The following is a 24541-nucleotide window of genomic DNA, read 5'->3' as shown; positions in this document are numbered from 1 at the left end:
CATCTCCGCGCAGTACAAAATGCGACGAGGGGTGATTCGACAAATCGCTCCCATACAAACTTCACACTGATTTTTAAATACGTTCCCGGTCACCAAAATTTATGAAAATTTGGATTTCGGCTCAGTTTGGCATGCAGATTCAGGATATGGAATTTTCTCAACACCGCTAAAGAAGCCAATTTGAAATTAAAATCACAGAGCGAAGCAGGTGTCGTTTAAATTACAATGAAATTAATTTCAGTGTATACACCCTTAAATGAAACAACACAGCGCACGAGTAACTTTCACGCAGCGAGCAAAAAGACAAAAGAATTTTCACGCAGATTTGTGTAACACCGGATCAGCACATTTTTTGTGTTGATCCGGTGTTACACAAATCTGCGTGAAAATTCTTTTGTCTTTTCGGTCGCTGCGTGAAAGTTACTCGTTGCGCTGTGTACATCGAGTTCTGCGTGTAGAGTTTTGCATCGAAATTTAACCTCAATTTTCTCCCCGAGAGAGAAAAGAACGGCAACGAATGGGAATCAAAACAAACCACCGGAAAATGTCAAAATTCGTGTGGGAGAGAAAAGGAAGGGACGAACGAGAATGAACCAAACGTTCATTCGTGACGTCATCTTGCAGTAGACACCAGGGTGCCAGGCCGCCATTTTTAAGAATCCAACATCAGTATGTAAACATTTGTGTATCCACAATGGATTCCATTGTGGATACACGATAGATGTTGGCTCCTGTCAGATGCATTAGGTGGGATTAGGGTTGCCACATACGTGGCAGTAGAACTATCAAGAGTGTAAACCGTGCTGTACTCCGACAAAAACAGCATCCATTTTTGGGCATCCCTATCGCAAATGTCATCATTCGCAAATCAGTCAAAAGTTGGATGCGAAAAAAATCATCACATCGGAATTTTCGTGCCGTGCGTGCTCTAGTCGTTCGTGGTCGCGATCGTATTATTTATCACCGGATTTTTTTTCCTGGCGAAAAAAATGGTGCTCTCTAATGTGGTCCGCGTTGTAAACCAGCTCAACTCCGCCGGAACGCGGTCCGGGCTGGGGCTGGGAATGCGCCAGTTGCGCCGCAAGTACACCTACCGAAGCGGTGCGCTGAAACCGATGCCCAATGTCATCCCGTTCGGGCTGCTCGGAGTGGTCCTGACGGTCATCCCGGGGCTGCTGATCGGGGCTACCATCAGCAAGAACATGGCCAACTTTCTGGAGGAGAACGACCTGTTTGTGCCCTCGGATGACGACGACGATGATGACTAAAGACGGTTCTCTTCCACTGGATGGTGTTATGCTCTAGTTTCGCTTGTGGATCGATATTTTTAGAAGTGCGCGGCTGCTGATTAGGGTGAGTACTCCTTTTTTGGACATTAATGTACATTTTGGATATGTTAGACTAGTTTATTGTAATTGTAATTTATTATTCAACGTAAACCTGTCAGTTACATTAACTTTTAACCAAGTCAAGGACTAAAAACACATTAAAAATAAACAATATAGTAAACTAGATCTTATCTGATTGTACAAGCTATTCTTAGTTGTCTCTGTTGAGCGCAGCTTTAAGAGCTGCTAGTGAAGACTGTTGCCTAACATTGAGCGGAAGGGAATTCCAGGTGGATGCTCCGTACACCAGAACACCTTTCCGAGCGCTGGTGGTGTGATGTGGCAGAACGAAAGACCTGGCTCGCTCATTTCGTCCTACTGGTGTGTGCTGTCGGATGTAATCCGGATGACTGCCATGGTACGCACCGTACATGAAGTGACTGGCATACACGGCGACGGTAGTTTTCTAGGAGCTCGCACCCAAGTATTGTGTGCCGCACCACTTGAGTTGAGTCTCGCCGTCGCAGTCCGTACACAAACCTCACCGACGACTTGAAGCAGCGATTTAGTTGCTCTCTTTGCGCAGCTGAGAGTCCAGGGAAAAAAACTACATCGGCGTAGGTGAAGATCGGTATTAGTACTGCTTGCATTAGTTTTCTCCGGGTTTGAACGGACAGTACTTTCTGAAATCGTCTGAATGTGCGCAGCGTGTTGTAGACTCTTTTGGTAATCTCGTTTACTTGGCCACCCCATTTCAAATTTGAGTCCATAATGATGCCGAGATTTTTTACTTCATTCGAAAGCGCAATGACCTCACCACAAAACCGGATGTCGTCTTGTGGAATCACAGCACCTTCTTTGCAGAAGATTATTGCTTTGGTCTTCTTGGGGTTTGGAAAAAGCTGATTTTTTGTAGCCCACCGTTCGATCGCGGCGAGATCGGTGTTGATCAACTGCACTAGTCTGTTGACTTCGCTAATCGGCCCCGAAACGTACACCTGTAGGTCATCTGCGTACAGATGGTACTCGCATCTAATAACGCTAGGCAGGCTGTTGATGTATAGCGAGAACAACAGCGCGCTGAGACAAGAGCCTTGTGGTGTGCCGTCCGTTAGTACCCGAGGAGTCGATGAGCTACTGCCAAGGTTGACTCGTTGGCTTCGTTGATCCAGAAACGATTATATGAGCTGGCAAGCCGAGTCCGAGAAACCAAATTCTCTCTTCAGCTTCGTTTTCAGGTGAAGGCCAAAGAAAAGTCGACAAGGACCATTACCGTGCATCCGCCTCCGTCGAAGTTGTTGAGGATGTCATGGGTGACTTTCACTAGCGCCGTTGTAGTGCTGTGGGCTTTCCGGTACCCAGACTGGTGCTTGGCTAGAGGAGAAGGGTTGGCTGATTCCAGATGTACGGTTATTTGAGATAGCACAATCTTCTCGAAAACTTTGGACACTGCAGGTAAGACGCTGATAGGTCTGAAGTCTTTAGGAGAAGTAGGGTTGGACGTTTTAGGTATGGGTGTTTCCAGACAGAGGGGAATGATTGGGCTTGGATGACTGCGTTGAAGAGGTGCGAAAGAAGCGGTAGGATAAACGGAGAGAGCATTTTTATGAACGAGATTGGAATCTCGTCGGTTCCTTTAGCGTTGGTATCGATTTCATTGATTCTCCTACAAACTTCTTCCACATTGGTCTGTCGGAACTGAAAGCCACCTTTCGGATTCATTCAATTCAGGTTCATCGAGACTTGATGCTGGACAAGGGATTCCGTGCTGCATTGACAGATGACCCTCGGAGAAAAACTGGTTCAGCTGCTCGGGATCAAACTCTTCAACGGCGCGGTTCGTCTTAGCGTTATTATGTATCCCCTCCCGCTTCAAATTGCTCCATAGTTGTTTAGCTGGGAGGTCGCTGCTGAACTGCGTCTCAGCATACCTCTTTTTCGCAGCGCTGATTAAGGTGTAGGCTCTGCTCTTCTTCGAGACGTACTCTTGCCATTGCGCATCTCCCCTGGTACGATTCGGATTCCGCACATAGAGGGAGTAAGCAAGGTCACGTATGGCAATTGCGTTTTGGATTTCGTCTGTGATCCACGGCGTGCGCTTGTCCCGAACACATATTGTTCGTTCTTGGGCGTGTCGACCCAGCAGCGCTCGAAGTTCAGTGTTTAGGAGTTGGGAGTTAGGAGTTTAGGTTAGTTTAGGAGTTAGGAGTTTAGGTTAGTTTAGGAGTTAGGAGTTTATCGCACATTTTAGTGTGAGTTGAAATCTAATGATGTATTTCCGGTCGAATATTAGCTTTTTTTATCTGTATTAACGAGATTTTTAGCCCTAGGCTAGCTAGTTCATCTCGGGACCCACGCATTACTTCCCTTCCGAAGGAAGAACTCACATTTTTGCGAGTTTGTCGGGAGTGGGATTCGATCCCAGGTCCTCGGCTTGATAGTCAAGTGTTCTAACCATCACAGCAGGTCCGCTCCACTAGAATATTAGCTGATTTTCGATTTCAAGAAATACTTGTTTAGTTGAATAACAAATGTATTTTTCGACCGAGTTAATTATTAAATAGAGCGCATCAGTCGTTTTCCAGTAAAATGGAAATATGCCACCAGACAGAGAGAGCTGAAAGATTACGCGAAGTGGTTCCAGCAAATGCCCAAGAAGGCAGATGGAACAGTCAGGTCCGAGTGTGATGACCTAAACTCCCTCCAAACTTTGTTTGCGGGACCCAGAACTATGAATGAGATTGATGACTTATTTCTTTTATTTTTCAACTCATATGAGCATATTTTTGCTAAAAGTAGCAAAAATCGTCCATTTTTCATAAATATTTTTTGATTGAGTTTATACGTGTATAGAACTATTGTTGCTAAGACCATCATCTATCATTCTAGGGGTGAACAAGTAAACCCGGGAGCGGTCGCGTCGTGTATTGAGTACACGCACCATACGCACGCTTGTAATACACGACGTGAACGTAGTGCCGTTGCAGGTAGTCGAAGACGCGACTGCTCGAGGGTTCACTTTTTGACACTTTTCCTATTTTGGGACACCCTTATGAGTATCCTTCCAAGCTTCACTTGACTGCCTCACTTTCCATAAATGACGACTTCTCATGCCATTCCATTCGGCTTGCCAGAGTCTTCGAAATGTGGAAACGAGCCATCGCCTTTAGGCTTAGGCCCCTCGAAGGACCACTTGGCCTTTAGATACGGACTTCAAATTATGACACAATCATTTCTTAGCTAAAACGATTATTTTGCTACAACGAACTTATAACATTTCCAATTTTTGAAAAATAAGGGATGGCCTATGCCAGAGCCTTCTGTTGACCATTCTTTCAAAAACTTTGACCAGGTAAAAGAAATCGGCCGGAAATAGGTTGGCTATTGAGTTGGTCATAGGTGTCGGTATAACGGTGCTCTTTATTACCACTCAAGCAGGTAGTAGTCTTCAGTCCAGATTTTGTTGAAAAGTTCGAGTAGTTTAGACTTACCAGAGGCAGGCAGAAATTTGAGGAGGGGATAACCAATTCCATCGGGCCGGTTGACCTACCGCTGCTACGGTTTAGCGAATGAAGAAGTTCGCTGAACGAAAAGGCCTGATTAATTTGCGTCAATCGACGCTAGGCCTTCGAAGTTGATCTACGCCAGAGGTGCTCAGCATTTTCCGCATTTTTGCACAACATTTGATTAGAAATCAATAAAAACTGAAAAGATGTTTGACAAATTTATGCTTAATCCAAAGCTTGGTGTTGTGAAGCTAACTATTTATTAACCCTCTACTTCCCATGGTTGCTCTAGAGCACCATCGATTTTCGACGAACTCGAGACAAATGGAATCAGATGAATATGATGCAATAGTTTTTAGAATATGATTGTAATCCCATTAGGTAAACCCAACTCCCAACTACTTGTTTCAATAGTGGAACTATTGATAAACAATCAAAATACTATTGATTTACAACTAAAATTTTTTTCGTTGATTTCGAAAATTTTGACCAATTTGCAATAACTTTTGTTCAAGCACTTTTTTCGGAAACGCTTTCTTGGCATAGAAATAGTCGTCCAAAGTCGTGTGAAGGAAAGGGTTAAGAAAAACTTTTGTCATATTGACAATCTTTCGAGATGTGCCGGATTGAGCAAAAAATTAGGTGCGGCCCGCGGTCAAATTACGGAAATTAACGAAACTAACTTCAGTTTAGTTACTTTGTACTAGTTGCCTCGATACTAAGATTCAGTTTGAATACAAATTTGCTTATCATTTAATTGGTTTTTGATAAGTTTTAAATAATTTTGATGATAAAATGCGAAAAGTGCTGAGTACCAGTAGTACCACTGATCCACGCTTTTGCTGGAACAAATCGACGTACCTAAATGTCCAGCCGCGATCACTCCGCAATAGCATCATGCTGAGACTACCACTTCGACGAACTAACTATGGACTACATGGAGCTTTTGGGGGCTTGATGCGCGTTTTCAATAGGGTGGCGTCATTCTTCGACTTCCACTTGACACGCAACGCACTACGTCGTAGTTTTTTGTCTTTTTTTTAGCAACAGAAATAACTGACGAATTCATTGTTATGTACCTTAGTTTAAGTTTCAATACCTTGACTGCGCTATTATGTTCCAACTTGTTTGTGTTTGACCTTTGAATTTGTTTTCTAATATTATTGTTATCATAATTATTAGACACATTCTACCGTGACGTTACAACGTTTTAACGCATTCGTAGCCAGATTTTCCACTATAACTCATGAAAACGATTGTAAACCTCAAAATATTTTTTCATATTCGGATTCCTTGTAAAATTTCTGATATATTTGACCTATTGAACAATTTGTTATCATCAGAAAAACGTGTTTAAAATGCGTATTTGTAGCGTGACGTTACAACGCGTGACTTTTACATTTCGTGACGTTACAACGCCCGTTCAGTTTCAAACAGGGTTCTGCTCGCGTTGTAACGTCACGAAAATGCACATCATGTTAGATTCAGAATAATCAGCCAAATCTGCCCGAATTTGTGAATATATTACTGCATTATCTTTACTGCTTCAAGGGGAACCTTATGCTATTGAAAATCCGTTTTGCGATAAATGTAGTAGGAATACTCCTTCATGAAGGTTAATGACACCGGCACGCATCTTCGGCTTAGTACCACCCATATTCTTCTAATTTTATCCCAAAGACTAGACCCCTGAGATCCATTACTTCGCACCGCCAGAAATTTAGATTTTTCAGCATAGAACTCATCACGCCGTTGAGATAAACATTTCTTCAATAATCTATGCTATGTCATCAATTCAACTAAAAACTCTTTAAGATGTGTGCAAGAATTTATTGAGCCAAAGTCATACCAGAGGATTTGCATACCACTTACGATCCTAAGATTAACTTCTGTGATCTCAGAGACAAATAGACCTAACAGTGATAAAAAAATCTTAATTTCTTAGAGAATTGGTGTCTTTGGCAGAGTTATTTGATAAGTCAAAGACTTACAGCTGATTTACCATTGGACGTGAGGACGCTATAATATATATAATATAATTAATATAGGGTGGGGCGGGGCAAGATGGGTCACGGGGCAAGATGGGTCAGTGCCATTTTTGGGCGCATTACTCATGTTTTGTTTAGATTAATAATTTTGTTAGATGACCAGCATGAATATACAAAAGTTTGAAGCATTGATTGAAAAATTATTCACTCTCATTGGAAATAAAAAATAAAATGGTTTTTAGCCATTTTTCTTATGCGATACATTCCATATAATCTCCATATAAACGGCCGCGGGGCAAGATGGGTCACCTTCAATTTTGAACGTATTTTTGGAGCATTCAAAATTTATTTATTTTTTATTACAAGACTATCTCATAAATGACTTCAATCAAGCGGAATGAACACTCAAAATTATAACATAAAATTATGATAATTTTTTAGTGAAAACATCGATTTTCAAGACGCCTTAGGACCACTCAAATCGTAAAGTTTTTTATATTCCAAATAAATCTATAAAATGTTTACTAGTAGCTCTTGTTTATTCAGTATGGATATGGAGCATATATGAATGCGGAACAAATCTTATATTTTGACGTTTTTCGTTGAGAAAATGTGAATTACTTAAAAGGTGACCCATCTTGCCCCGCACTTTTTTCACGGTGCAAAATCGATCACTTTTTAAAACTGCTCGTTCAACATCATATTTTGTATTTAATGAACTTTTTATCGACTTTTAGCATAGCTTACTAGTGTATTAAAGAGTAGCGAACGAATACAAACCAATACGATTTGTATTTACAAAGTTATGGTGATCCATCCTTATGCGACCCATCTTGCCCCGCCCCACCCTATTAATAATATAATTAAAAGTTTATAATAGTTTGCAAATGATTAGAATTTCTCAAAAAAGCTTCCTACAAGTTTTGACAAGTTGAGAAACTAACAGTCAAAATGCGAACATTTTTGGCCATTTTTTAAAAAGTTACAACTTTTCTTTTTTGAACAAATATAATGCACCTGATTTTTCAAAATTTCAACTACCACTAGGCAAGTAGAACTTGAAAAGTTAAACAACTCTCCAAGTAATCAGGGTCCTGCGATATATGAGTTGGTGATTCTTGTGATATCAAAGACAGACGCAACACTGACATAATTTCCATCCCATATATTTCAAGATCCTTATTATTTAGTTAGTTGGTGTCCTCGACAAAGTTGTTTGGCTAGTCAAGAACTTTCAATTGATTTCAATATGATTTCAAATCCTTCCACTAGGAGGCGCTAGAGGGCATACACATTTTTAGTTTCTCAAATTTTGACTGATAGTTCCTCATCTTGTTATCTGTAATTGCTACAAATTTTGACTTGATTGGTTAGCTTTCTACAAAGATGGAGCGCTTCAAGCAGAATACATCTTTTTTTTACTTTTATGTCTTGGGATCAAGTGAATCAAATCAAATCAATTTTTGAACATTTATGACTAATATATTGGTCTTTGATTACCTTTTATTTCGAATACAATATGTATGTCAAAAATGAAAAAAGCTCCAGCTTGTAGAACACTTTTTGAGAAATTCTAATCATTTGCCAGCTTTTTCAAAATGGAAACTAGCGTCTTCTAGTGGCGAAATCTCGCATCTAATGACTTACCAAACAATTTTGCCGAAGAAACCGTCTTTCTAAGTAATCGGCGTCCTGAGATATATGAAATTTAAAATTAGTAAGTCCTCTAGCGCCGCTTTTTGGTGGAACTTTAAACCAAACTATCCATCAACTGTAAGTCTTTGATCAATCTAACAACTTTGCTGAAAACACTAACTCTCGAAGTTGTCAATACCCTGAGATATATGAGATGGTAATTTTGTAAGTGTTTTGTCTGTTTGGCTCTGATATCATAGAAATTATTGATTTTTCTTTTTTTTCTTTAGCTTATGAACGGGCGCTAATGGTACGCAATTTATGAATGATATCTTGAAAAAGGGCTCATACACAACGAGACAGAAATAGTGTTGAATATAGAACTACCTTTGTCTACTGCAGAAGCCGTCCAAGCCAGAGAAATTTGGTTTTTTCAAAAGAACTTTTTTTTCGTGACGTTACAACGCAAACTTCAACCAGGTGAAACTCAGGCTTCAGTGAACCGATTTACTTTCTCCTCATTTGAAAGATATTCTGGTGTACAAAGACCATACAAAATTTCAAATTTAAAACTTGTTCCGAATTTGAATGAATTCCATAAATGTTGATTTTCCGTGACGTTACAACGCTTTAAAAACCTATACTTTGACCAGCCTTACCTCAGAGTTGTAAAGTATTACATTTAAAATTCTTTGTATGCACAAAAATCTACATACATTTATCTGTTAATCAAGGAAGACTTTTGAAAAATCAGTGCGTTGGTGTTTAAAGTACGACAGCTTTGATGAATACCTACCTTGATACCTTGTTGGCTACAAAGTAACTTTACTCCAATGCCGAGCGTATAGTAGAGCACCATCTTCGTCGGTCTTGGGCGATGTTCCTCCAGTTTCCCCGAACGTGTAGGGATCGTAGATCTTCTTCAACCGCGTGCAGCCAGCGAGTTCGCGGCCGCCCACGAAGTCGCCTACCTCTACCGGGTTCTCTGCTGAATATTGTTTTCGCTATTCTTTCTTCCGACATTCGCACTACGTGTCCAGCCCACTGAAGTCTGCCGTATTTTATACGTTTCACAATATTCGCATCTTCGTACACTTGGTACAACTCGTGATTCATGCGTCTGCGCCACACTCCATATTCTTGTTTCCCACCGAGAATTGTCCGCAGCACTTTGCGCTCAAAAACTCCAAAAGCTTTTCGGTCTACCTCCTCTAACGTCCACGCTTCGTGACCGTAGAGGGCAACCGGAAGAATCAGCGTCTTATACAGAGCGAATTTTGTTTGCGTTTGCAAGTTACGGGACCTAAGCTGGCTACGCAATCCGTAAAAGGCCCTATTCGCAGCTGCAATACGCCTTTTCACTTCACGGGAAACGTCATTGTCACATGTCACAAGTGTTCCAAGATACACAAATTCTTCAACAACTTCAAACACTTCCCCATCAATCACTACCTCAGCACTAACACCACTAGGCCTGCTTCTGTCTCTACCCGCTATCATGTACTTCGTCTTGGTAGAGTTAATCGTCAAGCCTATCCTCGCTGTCTCTCTCTTCAGAGGAGCATAAGCTTCCTCCACTGCCCTACGATCGATGCCGATGAGATCAATATCGTCCGCAAAACCGAGGAGCATGTGCGACCGTGTGATGATAGAGCCATTCCTCTGCACGCCTGACCTCCTAATCGCTCCTTCGAGTGCAATGTTGAACAATAAATTTGAAAGAGCATCTCCCTGCTTCAATCCATCCAAGGTCACAAACGACGTAGACACTTCGTCCGCGATCCGAATACTTGATTTTGATCCATCCAGCGTTGCGCGTATCAGCCTAATTAGTTTCGCCGGAAAACCATGTTCTGACATTATCTGCCAAAGCTCATTTCTTTTCACTGAATCGTACGCTGCTTTAAAATCAATGAACAGATGGTGAGTCTGCAAGTTATATTCCCGAAATTTATCTAGGATCATCCGCAGGGTAAACATTTGATCCGTCGTTGATCGGCCCTCACGAAAACCAGCCTGGTATTCGCCGACGAAGGACTCCTCAAGAGGTCGCAGTCTGTTGAACAGGACACGCGACAGTATCTTATACGCCGAATTTAAAAGGGTAATCCCTCTGTAATTGGCACACTCCAGTCTGTGCCCTTTCTTGTAGATTGGGCATATGAGGCCATCCAACCAACTGGTGGGCAATTCTTCATCCTCCCAAATCTTTATAATAATCTGATGGATTGATTGATGCAGCTGCTCGCTTCCGTGCTTAAGAAGTTCGACCGGGATCTCGTCCTTCCCAGCAGCCTTGCTGTTTTTCAGCTCCTTAAGGGCCTTTTTAACCTCATCCAGTGTTGGTGGTTCCACTGCTTGACTGTCATCCATTATGTTAATCCTGTTCCTGGGTGCTCCTTCGCTGCTACCATTCAACAAATCTTCGAAGTGCTCCTTCCACCTGGCTGCCACCATTATTGTTTTGTCTGTCAGCAAATTTCCTTCCCGGTCATTGCACATGGCGGGCACTGGCGCAGTCTTGTGCTGCGCGCCATTGACAGTTGTATAAAATCTCCGCATATCGTTCCTGCGCTTCAGCAATAACACTCTCTTCGTGTTGCCGTTTTTTCCTGCGGTGGATTCGTTTCTCTTCTGCTCTTGCAACCCTGTACCGCTCTCTGTTCTGCCGGGTACCGGCCACTAGCATTCGACTTCTGGCGGCATTCTTTTCGTTCGTCGCTCGTTGGCAGTCCTCGTCAAACCAACCATTACGTTGGCGTCGCTGAGCGGTACCAATCACCTCTGTTGTTGTCACTGCTTCGTGGATACTTCCCCATAAGCTGTTGACATCTCCAGATCCGTTGGTCTCTCCTATCCTCTCGTCTAGCTTCTGATGGTACTGTGCAGCAACCCCTTCGGCTGACAAGCGCTGGATATTGAAACGCATCGTCCTGTTGTTTCTTGAACTCGTGACGCTGGATAATCGCGCCCGAATTTTAGCGGCTACAAGATAATGATCCGAGTCGATGTTCGGGCCTCTGTAGGACCTCACATCTATGACGTCCGAGAAATGTCGCCCGTCGACCAGCACGTGGTCTATCTGGGAGCAAGTGTCACCACTCGGGTGTCGCCAGGTGTGTTTTCGGATATTCTTACGTGCGAAGTAGGTACTGCTGATTGCCATCCCTCTAGCAGCAGCGAATGTCACAAGGCGCAGACCATTATCGTTGGTAACAGAATGAAGGCTTTCCGTTCCAATGACAGGCCGAAAGAAACTTTCTCTGCCGATCTGCGCATTTGCATCTCCGATGACTATTTTGACATCTTGTTTTGGGCACTCTCCGTAGGCCTTATCAAGGCTCTCATAGAACTCATCCTTCATGTCATCGGGTTTGTCGTTCGTTGGCGCATAGATGCTGATCAGGCTGTAGTTGAAGAACTTGCCCTTCATCCTCAACACACAGATTCGGTCGCTTATCGGCTTCCACCGAATAACTCGCTTCATCTGCTTCCCGATCACTATAAAGCCAACTCCGCGTTCTGCCTTATCGCCGCCGCTGTAGTAGATGTGGTACTTGAATGAAGTGTTGGCGATGGGATCCACCGCTCGGAATTCGCGTTCTCCAGTTTTGGGCCAGCGTATCTCCTGGATGGCGGCCACATTAACGCCGACATTCTGCAGTTCACGAGCCAGGAGCCCAACACGTGCGGGTTCATTCAAAGTTCTCACGTTCCAAGATCCGACTTTCCAATCGTTGTCCTTTATTCGTTGCCGGGTCTGTTGCCGTTGAATCAATCCGTTTACTCTACTATTGCTTTTCTGGGTGTTTGAAGGTTTTCAGCAGGCTACCTTACCGGGGCCGCGCTGCCTACATTGCGTTGAAGGGGCTGCCTTCTTAGGTATAGCTGACGCAATACAGCATTTCATACTCAGCCGCTGGATGCCAGAACAGACGCTGTTTGAGCCGCACCTCCTTGGTGAACAGACGCTCGGGACGTACCTCCTCAATCTAGCTGAAGTCAGAAGGACAACAGTGCCCAGGCTGCGCTACCAGCTAAGCACACAACTCTTAGCTGGCGGTCTTTGTCATCGTTTGACCCGTGGAAGCATGAGGTAGGAACTTGTGAGGACCAGAGCTATGTTGGACGCTCTCCTTATCGACTCACCGTTTTGCAGCCCGCTTTGATGAATAGTGTGCCTAAAAACCTTGAAATCACGATTTTAATTGCTAATATTAACCGTCATTCAATAAATATTTATTGTATCATTTATATCATGTTGAATACATTTTTGGACGACAAGAGTAATGTAGAATGTTATAAAAATGTGAAATATGCCAAATTTAAACTTTAAAAAATGAGTATTGATGATACGGGACCCGTAGAATGTGTCATTATTTTTTTTTTTTAAACCATCATTGGGGCTCTAGTAAGCCTGTTGATGTCACAAGGCGCAGACCATTATCGTTGGTAACAGAATGAAGGCTTTCCGTTCCAATGACAGGCCGAAAGAAACTTTCTCTGCCGATCTGCGCATTTGCATCTCCGATGACTATTTTGACATCTTGTTTTGGGCACTCTCCGTAGGCCTTATCAAGGCTCTCATAGAACTCATCCTTCATGTCATCGGGTTTGTCGTTCGTTGGCGCATAGATGCTGATCAGGCTGTAGTTGAAGAACTTGCCCTTCATCCTCAACACACAGATTCGGTCGCAGTTGTGCTCCTAAGGAACGCTCTTCAAATAGAGATGTGCCTTGGTGGAATAACAACCTGCAAAAACTACGAAAGAAAACCCGGAAACTATTTAACCGGGCTAAAAGAACACAACAGTGGGAACAATACAAAGAGTCCCTCACAATTTATAACAGAGAAATCCGAAGGTCAAAGAGGATAAATTGGAGGCACACATGTGAAAACATTGAGAGTACTCCAATTGCAGCCAGGTTGCAAAAAGTCCTCGCTAAAGACCATTCAATTGGCCTGGGAACTCTTAAAAAAGAGAATGGCTCTTTTACAACGAGTACCAGTGAAATTTTAGAAACAATGATGAAACGCATTTTCCGTGTTCTACGCTTGTTTCAACTCAAGACCAAGATGCATCTGTATCGCAAACTGATGACAATGAAACCAGGAGATATAGTCATGAAATTCATGATTCAACTGGGTTAGAAAGTTTCAGGAGTGATGCATGCATTATGGCCAATAAAATTATAACAGAACAAAAAGTTGAATGGGCGATAGATTCCTTTGAACCCTTCAAAGCGCCTGGTAGGGATGGAATTTTTCCTGTACTACTGCAGAAGGGTAAAGAAACCTTAACACCCATTTTAACTAAATTGTTCAGATTGAGCTTATCGTTATGCTACATCCCTAAAGCTTGGCGAGAAGTGCGTGTCACTTTTATACCAAAGGCAAGTAAGAAGGATAAATCATCACCAAAATCCTTCAGACCCATAAGTTTATCGTCCGTTATGCTAAAAATAATGGAAAAATTACTAGACGAGCATATTAAATCGTCATACTTAACAAAACGCCCTTTAAGCAAAAATCAATTTGCATATCAAGAGGGCAAATCTTCGGTAACTGCACTTCATAAGTTGGTTACAAAACTGGAAAGATCTTTTGAAGCAAAAGAGATTTCACTTGCAGCGTTCCTTGACATTGAAGGAGCGTTCGATAACACATCCTACAGTTCAATTAGGAATGCTATGTCAAAGCGTGGTTTTGACGGATGTATTGTTAATTGGATTGGAAAAATGTTATCAGAAAGAGAGATATCATCAAACCTTGGCAGCTCATTTATTAGCGTTAGAGCAGTGAAAGGGTGCCCACAAGGAGGCGTGCTATCACCTTTATTGTGGTCCTTGGTAGTTGATGATCTTCTCAAACAATTGGAAGCACAGGGCTTTGAAATAATTGGCTTCGCTGATGACATAGTTATAGTAGTCCGTGGAAAATATGACCATATTATCAGTAACAGAATGCAAACTGCCTTAAATCTGGTCTCTTCATGGTGCGATAAGGAAGGCTTAAATGTCAATCCTTCTAAAACCACGGTCGTACCGTTTACACGAAAGAGACAAATTTCAATAACTAACCTAAAATTGAAAGGAACTCTTTTGGAACTTTCAAGCACAGTCAAGTATCTCGGAATACATCTTGACAGTAAGCTAAATTGGAATTTGCATCTTGAGCAAGTGATTGGAAAAGCCACAAATGCTCTATGGATCAGCAAAAAAAACTTTTGGTAAAAAATGGGGACTGAAGCCGAAAATGATCTATTGGATTTACACGGCAATTGTGAGACCCAGAGTTACATATGCGTCACTAATCTGGTGGCCTAAAACAAATGAAAAGCTAGCTCAGAAGAAGCTTGAAAAACTTCAAAGACTTGCTAGTCTTTCAATTACTGGTGCGATGCGAAGTACGCCGACTAAAGCGCTAGACACTTTACTCTTTTTACTTCCATTGCATCAATTTGTTCAATTAGAAGCTACAAAGAGTGCTTTGAAGGTTAAAAGAACTACAAACCTCTTTGAAGGTGACCTGAGAGGCCATCTATGTATTCTAAAATCAATTAGTATCAACTCGTTAATCACAAGTAATAGTGATTGGATGAGCAGAAGGTACAATTTTGAACGCACTTTTGAAGTGATTAATCCTGGGCGATATCTGTGGACAAATGGGGGCCCAGAACTACATCCAGGATCAATCGTGTTTTACACCGACGGTTCGAAACTGAACGACCAAGTTGGTGCAGGAGTAACTGGCCCCGGGATTAACGTATCAATTCCCATGGGCAAATGGCCAACTGTTTTTCAAGCTGAAATTCAGGCAATTTTAGAATGTTGTAATATTTGTTTACGCAGAAATTACAGATATTCAAAAATATGTATTATGTCTGATAGTCAAGCAGCTCTAAATGCTTTGAAATCAGCAACATGCTCTTCCAAACTTGTTTGGGAGTGTATCCTATCACTCCAACAATTAGCTTGCCGTAATCAGGTGAAGCTGTTTTGGGTTCCAGGACACTGTGGAATTGATGGAAACGAACAAGCTGATATGTTAGCAAGACTTGGTTCGTCACACCAATTCATAGGACCAGAACCGTTTTGTGGTGTGTCTGGGTGTTCTCTCAGAATGGAGTTTAAAACATGGGAACATGAAAAAATAATATCCAACTGGGAAAATACCACTTTTGCGAGGCAGTCAAAACGTTTCATAAAGCCAAACTTTTCAAACACTCGCAAAATCTTAGAGCTGTCAAAAAGAGATCTAAGTACTTTTACTGGCCTGCTAACAGGCCATTGTCCGAGCCGTTATCATATGAAGCTAATCGGAAAGCTTCAGAATGATGTATGTCGTTTTTGCGACATAGATACAGAAGACTCGGAACATTTGTTATGCCGTTGTCCGGCAATTGCTGTTAAAAGAATTAGGTTCTTCGACAAGGGGCTGATAGAACCCCTTGATGTCTGGAGAACAAATCCCAATACGGTTGTACAGTTTATCCGAGCTGTGTCACCATGTTGGGATCAAACGCACAGTCAAGGTTTGATTATTGCTAACAGTAGTAATACGTCAACTTGATATAGCTAAAACAAACTGGGGCATATGTCACAATAGATCTAATAACTGGTCGTAGTGACTTAGATACCCAACAAGGAATAAAAAAAAAAAAAGCCTGTTGATGTAGATCAAATAAATAAATAAAGTTCAGATGATGACTGAGAAGAGTTCATTTTTTCCAGGAAATTTTCCCAACTGTCTTTTTTCGCGTCTCGTATAACTTGACGACATTCATTGCGTAACTTTCGGTAGGAGATCAGCGCCTGTTCCTTGTCAGGGTGGTCCACAGGAAGTATTTTTACCGCGCGATGCGCTAACCTTTACTGCTTTTTGTTTTTTTTTCCGTCCACCAGTGTAGAACTTTGCCAGGATTTTTAAAAATGATTCTTTCAGACTCTGTCGGAAGCCGCTTCCGTTGTAGCAAACAAATTCATAGCAAAGTGGATGTCCTGCCATCCGTTCTGTTGGACACAAGGAGCTTAGTAAACGCCATTTCGAAGAGGATGTTTAAGAAACTGGTTCCCAATGCGAAGCTAAAAACAAACGTGCGAGAGGAGCTCGTTTGCTACAACGGTAGCGGTTTCCGAGGTGGAAAGATCAACGCTCGGTTGCGGTTCAAAAATCACAGTAACCAGCAGAGAAAGAACTCTCGAAAGCATGACGGCAGAACGCCGAAGGTCTATGGGAAAAGTGAAAAGGAGTACATGACACCTTCGACTTGCGTTCCACAGAGGGCCTCATTGAACCATTGTGAGGGAGGGGTGCCACGAAACGCCTAACACAGATCACAGAAGGGGAATGCTACTGAAGTTCAATGTCCTGAAGTGAATCCGGATAGAGCTCGTATCGGAACTGAGGCGTTCGTAGCCGGTGATGCGGTGTACACTAGAGATTACCGTGACATGAAAAATCTGTTTACTTTGGTGGAGAAGCTCGTGGCTGCTCTTTACGAATGCGATGCCGTGGGTTTAAAACTCACCAAGCGGCAAAGCCACCAATTGTTGACGTATCTCTACTCTATAAAGATTTCGAAAACAAACAACCGTGCTGCCCCTAATGGTAATGCGAATAAATCAAGACGTCACTCCCTGAGATGTTTTCATGGATTCTCGCTGTGATCCCTCTTCTCTAGAAATTGCTGCTGTTACTTCATATGGGATTTTTACAGACATTTCTCATCTGATTACTTTATGAATTCCTTTTGGAATTTGGCCAAAAATACCTTTGCAAATTCCGGTAAAAATTATTCCGGGAATATGTTACGGAACAAGGATTCCTCCAGAAATTTCACAAGAAATTTATAAGGGATTTCTCTGTGGATTCCTTCAAGGGTTCTTCTGGAGAGTTCTCAGGAAATTCTTCCAGGAAATAATCAAAGAATTTTTCAAAGTGTTCTGCACCATTTCATTTAAGATGAAGCGGACAGTGAAAATCTGGAATGCTCAGAGAAGTTCTTGAATACTGAAATTTAGGTTCGATGAAAAAATATACTGAATGTCTAGAAGATTTTAGACAAAATTTTGAATATCAAAAAGTATGTAATGAATACAGAACTAGAAATCTTCTAAAAGTCCTCTAAGTGAAATTCGTGCTGCAATTCCTAGTTTTGGAAATTATTATGGAAATATTTTTTTTTATTGCTGCAATTCCTAGTTTTGGAAATAGAAATCTCGGAACATAATCTGCATAATTGGATGAGTTTTAGCAGAAAAGTTCCCAAAATAGAAGCCCTACAGAGATCGTTCCACTTACACCGTGTCCAATAAGTTCTCATACAAAATCAAATTGAATTAATTTCACATCTGTAATTAGGATTATCAAAGTAAATATATTTATTGAAAGGCAAACTAACACTGATCAAATGTAGCATATATTTTGGAATTAACTGTCCTTTATCCTTCTGTGCTGATCGCTTATGTGTCGTAATTCCATTTCAGCTGGCACGCACGCCATTTAAAGTTGAAACAAATAAGGTTCCTGTCCTCACCATTACTAGTAGTAACTATGTGTTATAGAGGAATGGCCTGAAGCCATGATCAAAGAAGCCTATGTTAATTAAGTTGTTTGACATTATACTTTTCTACAATAATTACTGTTCCAACCTCCGAAGTAAATAGACCTAAACTACAACTAGTCTTTAATTCATTGGAGTTGTGACAATTGGCGACGAGAAGTTACTCAGGAGAATCCAGATCAACCTCGTTTGAAGATGTCCAACCAGGATTTGAAGGACGCAATTCTTCGGCTCACCGAGCTGGTAGCAAGTCAGCAACAACAGATATCATTGCTCAACCGGGCCGGTCAAGTCAACCAACCGGGAAGTGAGAGGATTATCGAAACGCTGGCCACGGGAATTGAAGATTTCTATTACGATCCTGACGGTGGAGTATTTTTCGACGCTTGGTATGCCCGTTACGAAGACGTTTTCAAGGTCGACGGCAAGAATCTGGACGATCCGGCGAAGGTGAGGCTACTCTTGAGGAAGATTGGCACCAAGTTCCATGAGCGGTACGTCAACAGTATCCTGCCCAAGCATCCTCGCGATTTTGGCCTGGACGAAACGGTGAACAAACTCAAGAAACTCTACGGCCGACAGACCTCGCTCTTCAACGATAGATACCGCTGTCTCCAGTACATCAAGAACGATGCCGACGATTTTTCAAGTTACGCTGCCTCCGTGAACAAGCACTGCGAAGCGTTCCAGCTGTCCAAGCTTTCGGATGACCAGTTCAAGGCTCTTCGTTTTGTCTGCGGCCTACAGTCTTCACGGGATGCAGACATTCGGACACGCTTGATCAGCAAGCTTGAAGCTGAAGAAACTGCTCCTCCGGCGGAAGGTACGAAGCTGACACTTGAAAACCTTGTCGAGGAGTGCCATCGGTTCAACAATTTGAAGCAGGACACGAAAATGATCGAAAAACCCGTTCCGGAGAAATCCATCGTCAACGCCGTTTCATCGAAGCTTGCGAAAAAGAAGAAACCAAAATCTCCATGCTGGCTATGCGGTGACCTACACTTCGTGAAAGAATGCTCCTATCAAGACCATTTTTGTGGCAAGTGCAAACGGAAGGGTCATAAAGAGGGATACTGCTCTACGGCGGAAACGAAATCCAGACCTGGAAGAAAATTCGACAAATCGAAGACGAAAGAGTATGTGAAGTCTAAAGGAATTTCGGTGAAGCGTATCGACCTCCAAGGAAAAAGGAAATTCGTCACCCTTGGAATCAACGGAAATCAGGCGACGCTTCAACTGGATTGTGCATCGGATATCACGATTATCGCTACACCGACCTGGGAAGCAATCGGGAAACCAGCTATCGAAGCCTCGGAGATCGCAGCTATCAGCGCTTCCGGTGACAGAATCAACATCGTTGGCGAATTCAAGGCCCAGCTTACCATCAAGAATTCAACAAACGAAGGTATTGTCTACGTGTCATCAAACCCAGATTTGAATGTCCTTGGAATCGACACAATCGAACTGTTCGATCTGTGGGCTGTACCCTTCAATTCGCTGGTGAACGCTGTCCATCAAAAGCCGCAAGACACCGTTGAGAAACTCCGTTTGAAGTTCTCCGAAGTGTTCCAGAGCTCACTTGGTAAGTGCACAAAAGCAAAAGTGAAACTATACCTGAAACCCGATGCCCGTCCAGTGTACTGTCCAAAACGACCAGTCGCATATGCAGCCCTTCCAAAGGTTGATGCCGAACTCCAACGCCTTCAAGACAAGGGAATAATCTCTCCAGTGAAGTTTTCCGACTGGGCCACACCGATAGTCGTGGTCCGGAAATCTGACAATGTGTCCGTTCGAATTTGTGGCGATTACTCTACCGGACTGAACAATGCGCTAGAATCAGATGGACACCCACTTCCGCACCCAGACGATATTTTCGCTGATCTTGCAGGCTGCCGATATTTTTCCCAACTCGACCTTTCGGATGCGTACCTACAAGTCGAGGTTGAGGAGAAATCGCAAAAGTACCTGACCATCAACACTCATCGAGGACTGTTCAAATACAACCGCTTGCCACCAGGAATCAAGTCCGCCCCCGGTGCATTTCAACGAATCATCGATAGCATGGTCGCCGGCATTCCAGGAGTTAAACCGTATCTGGATGACATCATGATTGCCGGTAGGACTAAGGAGGAACACGACCAACGTCTCAATGAAGTTCTGGAAAGGATCAAGGCATACGGATTTCATTTGAGGATGGATAAATGTCGCTTTGGTCTCTCACAAATCAAGTTTCTAGGACACATCATCGATCAAGACGGCTTACGACCAGATCCAGCGAAGACAAGTGCTATTTCGCAGATGCCAGCTCCCAAGAACGTGTCGCAGCTTCGATCATATCTTGGAGCCATCAATTATTATGGACGTTTCGTCAAGCAAATGAAGGATCTACGAGCACCCATGGACTACTTGCTGAAGAAGAACGTTAAGTGGGAATGGACGGATAGCTGTCAGAAATCGTTCGAGAAATTCAAAACGCTGCTGAAATCAGACCTGTTGCTGACCCATTTTGACCCAAACAAGGACATTATTGTCGCAGGAGTTGCATCAAAAGATGGCGTAGGCGCAGTTATTATGCATCGTTTTCCGAACGGATCAGTGAAGGCTATTTCGCATGTTTCAAGATCTCTCACCGCTGCAGAACAGAATTACGGACAAATTGAGAAAGAAGCCCTGGCTCTAGTGTTCGCTGTAACCCGCTTCCATAAGATGCTATTCGGTCGGAAATTTATTTTGCAAACGGACCACAAACCGCTACTCAAGGTGTTTGGAAGCAAGAAAGGCATTCCTGTATACACTGCCAACCGACTTCAACGTTGGGCTTTAACACTGATGCTGTACAACTTCGACATCCAATTTGTGAAAACTGAGGAATTCGGACATGCTGACTTGCTTTCAAGATTGATGAAGTGCCACGAACGAGTCGACGAGGAGTATGTCATTGCTTCTATACAGATGGAAGCCGATGTTCAAGCCGTTCTCAGTGATTCCACATCAAGTCTACCAGTTACGTCAGAAATGATCGCTGCTGAAAGCTCGAAGGATTCCGCTCTGAAATCAGTTATGCATCACATAAACGAAGGTTGGCCCGAACATTCCAAGGAGATTAGTGACCCAGCCGTCCAGCAGTTTTTCACCCGCCGGGACAGTCTTCAGATCGTCCAAGGATGCATCATGTTCGGAGATCGAGTTGTTGTTCCTGTTCGTTTTCGGAAACGCATTCTTCAGCAGCTACATAGAGGTCACCCAGGAATGGACCGGATGAAGTCGCTTGCAAGAAGCTTCGTCTACTGGCCCAAGATTGATGATGACATCGAAGGACTTGTCCGGTGCTGCAGATCATGTGCTGAAGCTGCCAAGTCACCTCGCAAAACGGATTTGGAATCGTGGCCTGTTCCATCGAAGCCGTGGGAGAGAGTGCACATCGATTATGCTGGCCCGATTGACGGTTTCTACTATTTTCTGGTAATCGACGCTTTCTCAAAATGGCCGGAAATTTTTCGTACACGAAGCACTACCACATCAGCGACGCTGGACATTCTACAGGAAATCTTTGCAAGATTTGGTAATCCAAGGACACTCGTTTCGGACAACGGAACGCAATTTGTTAGCGCCCGTTTCAAGCAGTTTTGTGATGAAAATGGAATAACGCACTTGACAATTGCACCATACCATCCGCAGTCTAATGGACAGGCTGAGCGCTTCGTAGACACCCTTAAGAGAGGACTCAGGAAGCTTCGAGAAGGAGGAAAAACCACGACGTTTCAGCATCTTCAAACTTTCCTGTCCGTCTACCGGTCGACCCCGAATCGAAGCGCACCTAATGGCAAGTCTCCTGCAGAGCTTTTCCTTGGAAGAACTGTCTCTACACCGTTAGATTTGCTGAAGCCCAGGAGAACTACCTCCGTAGCCGTGAACGACAAGCAAAACGAACAGTTCAATCGACGTCATGGGACCGTGAAAAGAGAGTTTTCTGCTGACGATCTGGTGTATGCGCAGATTCACCATCGAAATGTGACCACTTGGGTTCCTGGCAAGATCATTGAGAGGAAAGGTTCTGTGAACTACAATGTACTTCTGGACAATGGTCGTCTTATCCGCTCTCACACCAACCAATTGAGAGGACGTCATCTGGAAACTCATCTGGAAAATTCCTTCGAAGATGTCGATGCAGATCATCAGCTACCGTGGACCATGCTGCTTGAAGAATTCAATATTCCTATTCCATGTTCAATCAACCGCAATGATCCAATAGATGAACATCCGCAGAATCCGGTGGAGGTTCAACAACCAACCGAAGAACTGCCACCTGAGGATATACAACCTGAAGAAATGCTACCTCCGTTAATTGAAGAAGATGTTCCTGCAGACAATGTTGAAGATACTGAACCCCAACCTACTAACAACCCGATACGAAACCGAAGGCTTCCTTCGTGGCTCTCACCATATGATCTTTTCTGAAGGGGAAGATGTTATAGAGGAATGGCCTGAAGCCATGATCAAAGAAGCCTATGTTAATTAAGTTGTTTGACATTATACTTTTCTACAATAATTACTGTTCCAACCTCCGAAGTAAATAGACCTAAACTACAACTAGTCTTTAATTCATTGGAGTTGTGACACTATGACCAAAAGAGAAAAAAAATATGAGACTCTATATTGGTGGAGTACGAAGCCATTTCATTTTGTATGTACAAAATAAAACGTGAATCAAACAAAAATGTTCATTTACCTATTTTATTGAGATTTGTTGTGTCAAAGAAGCATGGCTGTATCTTATCTTGTTGATTCACAATATTCTCACTTCTAAAACGTACTTGTATCCCTATTGTGGTAAATTTTGTCCAATACTATTTACGTATTATGATGTTTATCTGTGCACCAGCCTGAAACGCGAAGCAGCAAAGGTCGGACTGGTGGTGAATGCCTCAAAAACAAAGTACATGCTGGTAGGCGGAACCGAAAACGACCGGATCCGTCTGGGTAGTAATGTTACGATAGACGGGGATACTTTCGAGGTGGTGGAGGAATTCGTCTACCTCGGATCCTTACTGATGGCTGACAACAACGTGAGCCGTGAAATTCGGAGGCGCATCATCAGCGGAAGTCGGGCCTACTACGGGCTCCAGAAGAAACTGCGGTCGAAAAAGATTCACTCACGCACCAAATGCACCATGTACAAAACGCTAATAAGACCGGTAATCCTCTACGGGCACGAGACATGGACCATGCTCAAGGAGGACCTGCAAGCACTCGGAGTTTTCGAGCGACGCGTGCTAAGGACGATCTTCGGCGGTGTGCAGGAGAACGGTGTGTGGCGGAGAAGAATGAACCACGAGCTCGCTGCACTTTACGGCGAACCCAGCATCCAGAAGGTGGCCAAAGCCGGAAGGATACGGTGGGCAGGGCATGTTGCAAGAATGCCGGACAACAACCCTGCAAAGCTGGTGTTTGCAACTGATCCGGTTGGCACAAGAAGGCGTGGAGCGCAGAGAGCACGATGGGCGGCCCAGGTGGAGCGTGACTTGGTGAGCATCGGGCGCGACCGAGGATGGAGAGCGGCAGCCACGAACCGTGTATTATGGAGAAATATTGTTGATTCAGTTTTATCTTGAATTTGATGTAATACTGAATGAATGATGTTTATCTTTAATTTAACGATCATTTTCAAGGAAATCAGCTCAAGTGAAGCTTACTAGCAAATTTCTTACCATATCATCACCAAAATTGTATTGTTTCAGCTTTAGTATATCTATTTGATACAATACTTGAGATAAAAATTTAAAATTTAACCTTATGGACTCTATTTAGCTACCGTAGAATGAAAAACTTGTCGAACATTTTTCTTGCGTGCCGGAGTAAACGAATTTCCGAAAACGGAAGTGTACTCATAGAATATAATGTTATTTTAAACCGTATGCTTTATTTAATCAGTATTATGTGGCCCTTCCATACATGCATTCATTTTGAAAACATGAATCACAGATGTGAAATAAAATTATATTTTCTAAATTTGTATTTTGTATGAGAACTTATTGGACACGGTGTAAATAACTATTAGTTAACATTTAGGAATAAAATTCGCACGAAAGCCTGAAAAATTCAGAGAATTAGGATTTAACCTTATGAGCAGACTCCCTTAACCTTCGATTTATGTGATCTGGAATTGTGAGTGGAATAGACTGGGAAGTCAGGGAATTTGAATTTTTAAAATGGAGTCAACACCCTGGTATGTGAAGTTTAGATAAAAAAGAAAGGAAACATTGCACTTTTTGCTATCGATGAATAGATTTTTCTGCCAGTGACTCATGGTGCCTCCGTAAAAATGACGTGGGGCAATATGGGCCACATTTTGAAATTTGCTTATAAAGAAATGGGCTTCAAACTTAATCAACCTTCAATTGTCTCATGTCTTAAATATTCTAAATCTAAAGGATTTAGTAAATGAAAAAAATATAATAAATAATATATAATGTAAATTCAAATAGTTAAACAAGATTATTTCACAAGTCTAATGTAAT

The 24541-nt window shown here is 42.6% G+C and overlaps 2 protein-coding genes across 2 annotated transcripts in view; both read left to right on the top strand.

The window, feature by feature from the left end:
* The first annotated feature begins 863 nt into the window (after positions 1-863).
* Positions 864-24541, top strand: part of LOC109409903 (essential MCU regulator, mitochondrial) — a 24240-nt gene continuing 562 nt past the window's right edge. The window contains exon 1 of the mRNA XM_019683419.3: positions 864-1353. Coding sequence (XP_019538964.1) covers positions 990-1268 — 279 coding nt within the window. The 5' untranslated portion in view covers positions 864-989 and the 3' untranslated portion in view covers positions 1269-1353. The remainder of the gene's footprint in view (positions 1354-24541) is intronic.
* LOC134289629 (uncharacterized protein K02A2.6-like) lies at positions 18023-22637 on the top strand. The gene has a single exon (XM_062855768.1). The coding sequence runs from the start codon at positions 18219-18221 to the stop codon at positions 22479-22481; it is 4263 nt and encodes a 1420-aa protein (XP_062711752.1). The 5' UTR covers positions 18023-18218; the 3' UTR covers positions 22482-22637.

This window comes from Aedes albopictus, chromosome 3 (genome assembly GCF_035046485.1).
Source record: "Aedes albopictus strain Foshan chromosome 3, AalbF5, whole genome shotgun sequence".
NCBI lineage: Eukaryota > Metazoa > Arthropoda > Insecta > Diptera > Culicidae > Aedes > Aedes albopictus.
This window is presented reverse-complemented; position numbering and strand designations above follow the sequence as displayed.

What these genes read in the sequence shown, in the direction of transcription:
- LOC134289629 (XM_062855768.1), top strand. Translation starts at nt 18,219, where the DNA reads ATGTCCAACCAGGATTTGAAGGACGCAATTCTTCGGCTCACCGAGCTG.